Consider the following 12183-nt stretch of genomic DNA (forward strand, 5'->3'; position numbering starts at 1 on the left):
TTTATTGTTCGATCATCCATCGTTCATCAATCAAGCGGTCGAATAATTCGTAAATTCTACTTTAATTTTTCAATTTTGTGCCAATTGTTACGATAATTTAGTGTTCTTAATTGGTTCGAAGTCTGTGGATATTTATAAATGTAAATAATCATCCTGTTGTGTTTGCAAACGTGCATATGCTTTGTTGTGAGAACCACCTTTATCTGCTGTCATTCTGAGCTGTAGCAACTGAATTTTTCGATAATGAAACATAACTTATCCTTTGAATGGTATTAGGAGTAAGTTATCAACAGATCTAAGACACGGGAATAGCTAAATAGTATCAATTTGTTGATGTGTCGTGATGAGAGTGGTGTTCTTACACGGAGCAGTCATCGGGAGAATGTGCGGTGGCGTTTAGCCTCAGTGGCAGAGGACGTCAGATATAGGATACAGCATGGAAGCGGTGAAGGACGAAGAACGTTCGCGGCGGCTGCGCGCCCTGGAGGAGCGTCTGTGTGACCCTCGCTCCACAGGCAACGTGGACTGCTTGCTCGACACTGTTACTGCGCTGGTCTCCGACTGCGACCACCCGGCCATACGACGAATGAAAAATGTCGAAGCCTACACCAGCCGATGTAAGTACAAACAAGTAAAGTTGACTGAGTCACTAGTGGATGCTGACAAGTCTAACAAACAATAATTACCTGAACATTTTTATTCCCTTTTAATCTATTTCCATTATGAGATTTGAAGAAAGTTAAAAGTATGTAATGTATATTATGCTATATTAGTTGATTGGATAGTCATGTTTTCTACCCAGGTATAAATGAACAAGTTTTAGTAGCTATTGTAGAAGTTTAGAACTTCTACAATAGCTACTAAAACTTGTAGCAGTAAATTTTTTTGAGTCTGTTTATTGTAAATGTTGTTTTGTTACTTGAGAGTTCTATGTATTTTTTAAAATAGATCGATGACAAAAAACATGCTTGTTTATGTACCTACTAGGTACTCAATTTTAATATTCTATTCCTTTGGCTGGTTTGAGGTTGTTTCACAAACTGTTTTTATTACTATTGATGATCAGTGTTCACTTCTTAAAAGAAATCAAATATAAAAATTGAGGAGTTGATCACTAGTTTCTCTTACAGATATTCTCTGTGTATCTATTTCAGGGAGTAAAAATAACAGAAATAATCATAACCACATAATAGTTTATATTTAATAATTGATAAATAACTGTGACTTAAAGTATTTCTGCTAGAAACAATGATCATAATGTTTCTTCGCATAAGTTAGTCTAGTAGTGTAGTCACAAAGAATTTTCAGATGATTTAGTATATTGATTATATTTTTTTCTTTTATATACAAACTTATTGTGAGTTGAACATCCTCATATAATAATATAACAAGATACCTCTTCTTAAAACCTGGATTATTCATTTAACCAGAACAAATTAGTGGTTTTCTGCATGACACAAATAATAAAGCTGTAGAGGAAATTCTTAAATAATGAAAGAGACAGAATCACCTTGGCTCAGCTGTTTCATTACATGTGTAAGAACTAATAATAGGTGAGGTAAAGTGATGTCACTTTAACTGCTCACTTAACTATAGGTAGCTGTTTATTGTACATGTTATCTCATTAATCTGTCACTACTTACAGCTAATTACTATCTATTACTTGCATTATTCTTCCATATGACAACAAATACAGTGTACGTGTTTATATTCATGTTGATTACAAGGAAAATATTGTTTTATTTGGATTGCAATTTCTTCCATAGGTGGTGTTTAGGGTTCATTGTTTCCTCTTCATAATTCACAATTTAGTCACTTAGACTGTTAATATTGTTTAGGTTTCAAGTAATTATTGTATTTGGTCAAAAATTATTGCATAGAAAACTTGCATTGGACATACAGTACATAAACAGTTCTGAAAAGGATGTCTTCAACCTTCACAAGGCCAGTGTGGTGGACTAAAGGCCTTACTCCTTTCCTCCAGTGTGGTGGAGACTCACACAGTTAGGCAGTGATGGGATGATTTTGCTTTATTATTTCATATAATAATTCAGTTACATTATGATTTAAAGATATGAAAATGGTATTTTCAAAAAGTTAAACATATTCAAGCTAAACAAATGATTATGTGTATATAAGTATGTAAATGTATTTACATTAATTGCATATAAAATGAGCATTACGTTAGATTTATTTACCTTTCAAGTGTAACAACAACAAACAGTGATAATGACATTGAATAATAGTGTGATAAGAGATGATTACAATTTGAACAGTTACTTACTGTTAGCCAATAATGTTGCCTAATGCCTTATTTAGGAGGCAATTTTAGTTCCAAGTTATTGTTATATATAATTACTTTCCATTATAAAGTGGATTATATATGTAGATTGGATATTTTTGTTAATATTTTATTGTAAAAATGACAGACAACCTTATATACTAAAAAAAATCTTAATGTATCTAACATTGAGTAGTTTTAAAACTAAATTATACATAGTCAACAAGTAATATGAATATTATACAGGATTTCTTAGCCAAGTAATAAAATGATGTTCATAACTTAAACAGATTATTTACTCATAATGTTATAGCATAAATTCAAGCTGCATTGCTATGACATAGTTGTATATGTCATCACAATACTGGGTGGTGTATGAATCTATTAGTACCTAGTTCTTGCTCTTATAAGAGGCCACAATGTAGTACTTATATGTGGGTGACAAAAATCGTCGATTGTCAGAAATTCTTAACGCATACCCAATTAGTCCTCAGTTTTAGGAACTTTTTCGATGGTAGGTAACATAGGTTTGTCGCATAAAATCACTCAACTATAGTAGGGCCGCTGAATTATTACCGATTTGACACATGACAAATTGACAATACTAGTGAAGTGACTGAACAGGTAACTCTAATATCATTTTGGAACAGTTTGTTTTTAAATATTCTAATATAGAGTTTAATTAAATAAAATCAAAACCAATAATAGTTAAAGACACAAGTTCTTCATTAGGTGGAGTATCCTTGATGAAATAAAATAAATATCCGTATTCCTTATTCCTATATTCCATCAATATTCTTTGAAATAAAAATCATACCTATTCCAATGAATTCGAACCGAATACTATTAAGCACATCACTATGAAAACAAGACGCACGAATGTAACTTTATACAAGCGCGCTAAAGAACAAAAAATAAATGTTTTCATATTATTTACAGACTATTTTAAGTTTTGAAACAGTGTTTATTGGAAAATTACTTAATTCTGATATTTTGACATAAAGTTTTATATTAAAGAGGTATTCTAAATCATTCCGCAAATGTGACGCTCGTGCAAGGTTATATCGATTAATTTAAAGAATAATCTGTCAAATCGGTAATTACTCAGCGGCCCTACTATAGGTACTGTTATTAATTAATATGTAATAACTATATTTAATTGTAGTCATCAGTTTTATCCTATGTTATAACTTAAATGTATAGTAATAGTAAGAGATTATTATTAATAAAATATTGTTTTGTTGTAGATGAAGTGTTTGCTTCTGAGATAATAGACCTGCGTATGAAAGCTGCAGACTTTGACTTGATCAAAGTAATTGGTCGCGGTGCCTTCGGTGAAGTGCAACTAGTCAGACACAAGTCTACACACCAAGTCTATGCCATGAAACTACTCAGTAAGGTAGAAATGATCAAGAGATCTGACTCCACATTCTTTTGGGAAGAACGGCATATTATGGCACACGCAAACTCAGAGTGGATATTAAAATTGCATTTTGCCTTTCAAGATCATAAGTACCTTTATATGGTGATGGACTACATGCCCGGTGGTGATCTTGTCAGTCTAATGTCTAACTATGACATCCCTGAAAAGTGGGCTAAATTCTACACAATGGAAATAGTTCTAGCTCTCAATGTGATCCATGGGATGGGGTTTGTACACCGGGATGTAAAACCTGATAATATGTTAATTGACAAGTATGGACATCTCAAGCTAGCTGACTTTGGCACTTGCATGAGGATGGGTCCAGATGGTCTTGTGCGAGCCAGTAATGCAGTTGGTACTCCAGATTATATATCACCTGAAGTGTTACAATCTCAAAATGGTGAAGGAGTATATGGTCGCGAGTGTGATTGGTGGGCTGTGGGTATATTTTTATATGAAATGTTGATTGGTGATCCACCTTTTTATGCAGACAGTTTGGTTGGTACATATGGAAAGATCATGGACCACAGGAACTCACTCCAGTTTCCTGATGATGTTGATATTTCAAAAGAAGCTAAATCTCTGATTAGAGGCCTCCTAACAGACAGAACTAGAAGGTTGGGCAAAAACTCAGTTGATGAAATCAAACAACACCCATTCTTTATCAATGATCAGTGGAGCTTTGAAAACTTAAGAGATTCTGTACCACCTGTAGTGCCTGAGTTGTCTAGTGATGATGATACCAGAAATTTTGATGACATGGAAAAATCTGATGCATTGGACGAATCTTTTCCAGTACCTAAAGCATTTGTGGGCAATCATTTACCATTTGTAGGATTTACTTACAATGGCGACTATCAGTTGTGTAGTAGGGGGTTAAAGGCAGCAGATGTGGTAGACACAATCTCTAATAATCATGTTAATAATCTTGGATCTGAAGCTATATTGCAGCTAGAAAAACTACTTGAAAGAGAAAGAGACGGAAGGCGAAAATTGGAGGATACGCAAGTTACTTTATGTGCCCAACTTGAAGAACTGTCTCAGAGAGAAGCTAGGAACAAAAAAGTTATAGCCGATACTGACAAAGAGTTAGCTTTACTCAGACACGATCTGAAGGAGATTCAGAGAAAAGCAGACGTAGAAGCCGATATAAGAAGGAAAGCTGAATATAACTTTAACGAAGCGAAGCGACGGCTCGAAGAAGAGCAGAGTAAACGAGCTAAGGAAATAAGCAATTTGCAAAACTACAACGATAAAATAAACGCCTTGGAAATGCAGCTGACGGAGCTGCGTGAGAAATTAAAACAAGAAGCCGAAGCTGCCGCGAAATCAAGGAAGCAAGCGGCGGAACTGACCGCTGCGCAGGCCGCGGCCGCCGCCGTCAACGACGGCACCGTGGCCAGCTTGCGCGCTCAGCGAGACGCGCTCGAGCGAGAGCGAAGCGTACTGTCCGAGGAACTGGCTGCTACCAAGGCAGCTAAACAACGATCTGAGGCATCGGTGGCGGAAGCGACCAGCAGACTGAATGCGGCACACGCGGAGCTCGAGCGCTCAGCGACGAGATTAAATCAAACCATGGCAGACAACAGGCAGCTATCAGAACGTGTTTCGTCGCTAGAGAAAGAATGTGCTTCGCTCGCTCATGAACTTCGCGCTGCGCAACATCTCTATCAACAGGAGCTGCGTGCTCACCAGGACACGCAGCGATCGCAGTTGCTCTCTAAACAAGAAGCCAACTTGGAGCTAGTCAAGGGTGAGTTCTATCTTATCTGTTTCCTGTACGTTCGCCCATCTAGACCATGCTAATTTCCTCTCATATTGAACTGAGCTGAACTGTATAAACTCCCAAAAATATATTTCATTCCTTCACTTTTTGCATGCCTCAGGAACATTGGAAATGATATTTAAAGGTATTGTTCAGTTTGCTAATATACCACCTCTGATCTATGTAGGCCCAGTGTAGTTTCATATAGATAATACATATTGTTGCTTTGGACCTTCTTACTGAACCATGATTTGTCTGCCTATCGCATAAAATAATTTAAACTGAGAAACAAATAAGTAACTGAGAATCTTCTGACTTTAGTTTTATCTTATTAAATCAAATATATTAACACAATATTAATATAATCCTTAAATAAATATTTGGTACTACGCGTGGAACAGCCCTACAATCGAAACTGAACGAAGAGAAGAGTGCGCGACAACGGTCGGAGTCAGCGTGTCAGGAGAAGGACCGGCAGATGTCGATGCTCAGTGTCGACTACCGGCAGATGCAGCAACGACTGCAGAAACTGGAGGGCGAACATCGACAAGAGAGCGAAAAGGTCAGCATTGCGCTAATTTCATCTTTTTCAATAATGTGTAAAATAATTGACTGAACTATGAAATATTATTGACTATTATAATCCTATAAAGTGGTAAAGAAATGTTGTCATAAGCTGTGAAGAAGTTGGATATAGTAAATTACGCAATAATAGGAAAATACATCAATTTTCACGAATAGAATAAATTACTCATGCAGTAGTCGGCCTATAATTATTTCTTTTATTTCCTAGGCGGTGGGCTTAGCAGCTGCATTGGAACAAGAACGAGCGGCGCGGTTGTCAGTCAGCAGTGAAGTAGCGACGGCTGAAGCCGCGGCGAGGTCCGCTCAAGCCGAGCGAGATGCCCGCGCCAGAGACCTGCAGGCCGTGCGATCCGCCCTGCATGACACCTCGGAGAAACTGGCCGCCGCCAGCGCAGAACGCGACATGCACTGTGCTAGAGTGAGTCATACACTGTACTTTTTACTGACCATGTTTGGTACGATGCATAGTTATGCAGATTCATCATCCTAGTTATCACACTGAAAACAGAACGCGGTAAAATAAACGACAGTTATCTACTCGTCTTTACAATAATGTACGTTGTACATATATCGATATAGTAAGTTAATGAGCTCTTTGACTGTTTCTTGTGAATTAATCATAATCTCATCGCGCCGAAATAGACTGTCCTCCGGCATTACAACATAGTGACTCATTGTCGATGGCAAACATGCACACACACACAGATCTTTTGCCTTATACGACATATACCTGCGCGTGCGCTCGACGCTCGCCTCCAAATAAATAAACACATGATTACGTAGACAGCGGTTTTTCTAGAGTTGAATGCCTCACTCATTGATAATGATGTGATTGCTCAATTAATAGAATATGTATTCATTAAAGTTCATGGAATATACCCAATTGTTGACGTTTTACAGTCGTGGTCTTGTTAATGAGAACAAATCATTGCTCAGTTTGGAGCTAGTCTATAACAAACTATTGCTTGCTATTAGATCACAAAGCTAGGAGATTAATTAATTTCACAATAGAATGAATGTTGGTAACTAAAATTAATACTTTATCAAATTGTGACAGCACCGGTATCTATCTCGGAGTAGAGTCACATAATGGAGCGCACATAATTTGTTAGTTACAACTGTTTATTTCGAGATATAATATGAATAAATATGTTTTGTTGCGTTCTCATACCGCTAGTCGCACGAATTACCCAAGTATGAAAAGTAGGTATTCTTCTTTGACCTTGATATTTATGACACAAACATTTAAGATTGCTTCTACAGATTAAAACTTTGCGTTCAAGTGTGTGTATTTACTATAACTTAGCAACTTACTAACGCGTTACTTTCTACTTTATCGAGGTCCCTATCAAAATAGGCCTATAGTCACTATATTTTGTTTTAATTTTACGTAATCAGCTGTATTTAGTAAGGGGCGTATGACAACGATATAATAAAATGTAAATCAAATAATCGTAATCGACTATCAAAATGTTTAGAAAATATAATTTTGACTGACAGCCCAGTAAAAAAAATATTAACAATCACATATTGTGCAAAATAAAAGCTATGAAAACGAACGACACTTGCATTACCATTTATAATAAGAAGAGCGGAGGCGTATCTGAATCAGTGTGAAGTTTGTCGAACACAAGTGCTGAACAAACAGAGCCTTGGCAATGAAGACAAGCTATAAAACACTGCCATTATGATCATGACACGCATTAATATACAGGAATGTGTTATTGTCGTGTTAATTTCCTGATCATCATCATCTACAGGGGCGACATCGTCGTACAATAAATGACTTCAATAAACACTCGTTTATGAACACACATCATTTAATACGCTCTTAGTATGTTGATTCTTCAATATGAAAACATCTGCTTGTAAATAAAATTGTAATAGTCCAACGACGGCTAATTAACGTAGTACATTGTACAATATTGCAAAATGTGCGATTGAAACGTAGAACCTTGATGAATGTAATGCTTTACGAGTAAGTATCAGTACTTCGCTGCAACACCTCGTTGGTTTACTTGTCGTAAAGTTTAGATTTAATTCATTTAAAATATGGTTAAATCTCAAGTTACAAATTGTCCGCACTCAGCAATGGTTCAGGTAATTTCCCATTTTAGTTTTGTATATTTCTTAGCATCTGTTGAGATAATAATCTTCGACAAATCTTCTATTTTATTCGGTGTGTCAAGTGCTTGCAATTTGTATGTATGAAGATTTAGAACTATTTAATAAATTCACACTAGGGATAGCTGATATTCGTATAATAAAATATGCACATTACTTGTAGTCGTGTTGTAGCGGCGATATTATGTCACTCTTACAATAAAATAGGTGAATCATACGTCGTGGCCGGGTCTCGAGAGAAGGCTTCATTTTCTTTAAATGTTATAACTTGAAATGAATACAAATAACTTGTAGTTTATTCACAATTTATCTATTTGCTAACGCATGTGCCTCGTTTTTAGGCACGTAACGGCACATTACGACTTCATTCGCAAGTTTCCATGTGAAAATTATACTTAGTATAAATAAAGTTCCATTGAGTCTGAAAATAAATTTAAATAAAATCCATCAGCAACAGGCTTTGTGTCTGATTACCTTTGTGTTAGGACCTAATCAACTGGTTTCATAAGATATCAGATTTGGGATTGGAATTTTACATTACATTGTATTCAAACATTCGTTTTATGACATCTGAAATTTTTAAGAAGTTTTATATTCCTATTTGTTTTTCTTTATTTTTATATTACGAATATTCATCAATGGTCAATAAAACGTATATTACTGGTCAACATTTATTTGCTAGGAAGATCAAGCATGTGAACGTACACGACAAAATTACCTATCATTATTTTTTTGTTTATAAACCCACTTTTGTCCTACTGCTGGGCGAGGGTATGCTCCCGAACGTAGGGTTTTTATAAACTTTATTTTTCTTTACTTTACTTTAATGGGGAAAACAAACAATTGTACAATGTCATACATCTATTATATGTTGTATTATAAAAAGTAACCCTATGGATTGTGTTCACCAGAGCGAGGAGTTACGCCTGCAACTGGAGACGGAGCAGCACTACTGCTTCGTGTACAAGAGCCAGGCCAACGAGATGCGTCTCATGCTGGATGAGAACACGCGGGCGGCGCGCGACGCCGAGCAGGAGCGGGCCAGTCTACTGCACCAGCTACAACTGGCTATTGCTAGGGCAGACTCCGAAGCCATTGCTAGGTAACATCTCATTGTTACTTAGCCATTTCCTTGTGTGTAGTATTTTGTAATATGGATTGAGAGGTACTATAAAAACTACAGGCACACGTACTCATTTGGAATTGGAGACATAAAAAATGGTGTAGGTACTTCGGGATCTAGCTATTAATTCTGAACTAAAATTAAAGTATAACATTAATGAACTCTAGCCACCCGTTTTGGATTGCCACAGATAGTTTTAATAAAGTATTAAATGTTTTGTGGTACCGAAAATCGCTACAAATATTCAGTTGATCAAAAAACCCACAATATTTTGTTAATTTTCAGATCAATAGCGGAAGAAACAGTGGGCGAGTTGGAGAAGGAGAAGACGATGAAGGAGCTAGAGATGCGCGACGCGCTGTCACAGCACCGCTCCGAGCTGGCGTCGCGTGACGCGCTCGTGCAGGGCCTACGTGACCGCGACCACGAGAACCGCGCCACCATCGATCTGCAACGAAAGGTAACACTGCTTTACACACTTATGTTTATTTTTAAAATGATTTCCAGTTAGGGAAAGATCTATCTAAACTACAGTTTCCCCACCTTTTATGAGCTATCCTACCTCCTTTACGAGGAAAATAATCCAGTGCCTCCATTTTATACATTTCTTAGCATTTGTTTCCAACCCCAATACAATCCTTCACGTAATGTTCCGACGTCCACAAGGGACGCCACCGTTTGGAACCTATGATCAAGACAAGAAAATGTTGATACCTAGTATCTAAATCAACTATATTAATGACTGTCTTCAATTATGATTTAGATATTAGGAACGTTGCTGACTCAATAGTCGTAGTTGCATCCTATGTCCACGAGGTATACCCTGAGACAGTCGTCAGATATGAATGTAAGCTACTGTTACAAAATATATTTGTTAATTACAGGAAGTGGACGAGTTACGTCGCAGCGGCACGGCGTTAGCGGAGCGTGTGGCGACACTACAGCGCCTACAGGAGGAGGTGGACCGACTCAACAAGAAGGTCAACTCAGAGACCATGCTCAAACAACAGGCCGTCAACAAGCTCGCCGAGATCATGAACAGGTATAGCACAAATTAGTCTTTATTAATATTATATTCTTCGAAGATTAAGCACCGTTCCTATCTGCGCCTGTGAGGATTGCATAATGGAGTAGAAAAAGCTGCCATTTTTATACATTTCTGTGATAGACATGTAACAGATTGAACCAAAACTGTATTTTTTGCTCATTCGTCTGGATAACTGATAAATTGTACTAACAAATCTTTAAGTTTGTAAAAGTCTTTAACAACTGAGTCATTCTTTACAATTTTAAAGTTAGATAAAAGTGAAATTTCTGTAATCAGATCAAATCAGTTTAGATTGTTATCAGTCACTATCATTAAATAAAATCAAAAGAGATTTGTTTAAATCGTCACGCCATGCTGTCTTACTGATAATCATAATCACTAAGTTATTAAACTAATCCGTGTTATACAATCTTGTACTATCAATATTCTTCATATCTTAGTCACTAGTGCGAAGGCTCTTTTATATCTAAATAGAGATATTCTAAATATAAACTGTAAGTACTGTTGCACTGCAATTTAAGTACTGTTTGTATGACTTTGTTAATAGATTTTGTGGAACTGTAAAATAACTTGATTTATAAGTTTTATTAGGGCTAATGAATAAATGAATACTGTTGTCTTTGTCTCCTTGATATCTCTCATCTACACAGCATTTATATTATGTACGGCCAGTTTGGCAGTGCAGGGCAGTGTAGAATACTACATCTCATGTGAATAAGGCATCACTTAGATAGGAAATTTGCTTAAGGACCTTTTTCTCATATTAGATATGAATTGACACAATCTCATATTTTTCTTTGGTCTATCTGCTGTATTGGCAAACGATACACGAGTTTTGTTTGCAGGCTGACCAAAAAACTAAAGTTTCCTACTGGCATCTATGTTAATGCTTGTATTTACTTGTAACAGGAAAGACATGAACCCCGCGACGACGAAGAATAAGAGCAAGTCGGTGCGCAAGGACAAGGACTACCGCAAGCTGCAGCAGGAGCTTACCCGCGAGAAGGAGAAGTTCGACCAGCACATCTCCAAGCTGCAGCGCGACCTGCAGGACTGCCAGCAACAGCTGCTCGACGAACAGTCCACCAGGCTACGTCTCGCTATGGAGGTAACGCTACATTTATATAAATAGCTCATCATACAAACAGTCTCTAATCGTGCCATCGTTTATGCGGTCGAGATGACACCAAATGAAGATTCTTGATTTATTCATTGGAATAGCATAGACGAGTCTTGCACATACATTGTCATTCATGGCTCTATATTTACTAATCCGATACAGATTTAATTTCAAAGGTTAAGATGGTTTGACTTCATCATACCATTATTTGCTTGTAATTTTCGAACTTTAACTAATTCGTTTAGTAATATAAATGTCTGATAAGGTAATAATAACGATCACTCTTAATATTCTAGGTGGACAGCAAGGACGTAGAGATCGAGCAGTTGAAGGAGAAGCTGGCGGCGCTGACGAGCGAGACGGCCTCGCAGTCGTCGGCGGACGCCGAGGACGGCGAGACGGAGCAGACGCTGGAGGGCTGGCTGTCCGTGCCCTTCAAGCAGAACATCCGCCGCCACGGCTGGAAGAAGCAGTACGTCGTCGTCTCCTCCAAGAAGATCATCTTCTACAACTCCGAGAACGACAAGCAGAACACCACGGATCCCGTTATGATCTTGGATTTGAGGTGAGCAAATATACAATTATATTTCAGTCTTTTTAAATCTGATTATGGCACAGCAGGTGTCAACGTAACGTAACTGCTATTCAAAGATATCATGATCGAATCTGGGGTCTTTATTCTTGAAGTTCGAGTAACGTATCTCTTTCAGTTCT

The 12183-nt window shown here is 37.2% G+C and overlaps 1 protein-coding gene across 1 annotated transcript in view; it reads left to right on the forward strand.

Moving 5' to 3' along the window:
- The window catches only part of Rok (Rho associated coiled-coil containing protein kinase), a 17848-nt gene continuing 5665 nt past the window's right edge, over positions 1-12183 (forward strand). Inside the window, exons 1-9 of the mRNA XM_076136521.1 lie at positions 1-617; positions 3529-5457; positions 5871-6031; positions 6263-6472; positions 9090-9280; positions 9587-9761; positions 10186-10343; positions 11259-11457; positions 11766-12034. Coding sequence (XP_075992636.1) covers positions 437-617; positions 3529-5457; positions 5871-6031; positions 6263-6472; positions 9090-9280; positions 9587-9761; positions 10186-10343; positions 11259-11457; positions 11766-12034 — 3473 coding nt within the window. The 5' untranslated portion in view covers positions 1-436. The remainder of the gene's footprint in view (positions 618-3528; positions 5458-5870; positions 6032-6262; positions 6473-9089; positions 9281-9586; positions 9762-10185; positions 10344-11258; positions 11458-11765; positions 12035-12183) is intronic.

Source organism: Anticarsia gemmatalis, chromosome 3, assembly GCF_050436995.1.
Source record: "Anticarsia gemmatalis isolate Benzon Research Colony breed Stoneville strain chromosome 3, ilAntGemm2 primary, whole genome shotgun sequence".
Classification (NCBI taxonomy): Eukaryota; Metazoa; Arthropoda; class Insecta; order Lepidoptera; family Erebidae; genus Anticarsia; species Anticarsia gemmatalis.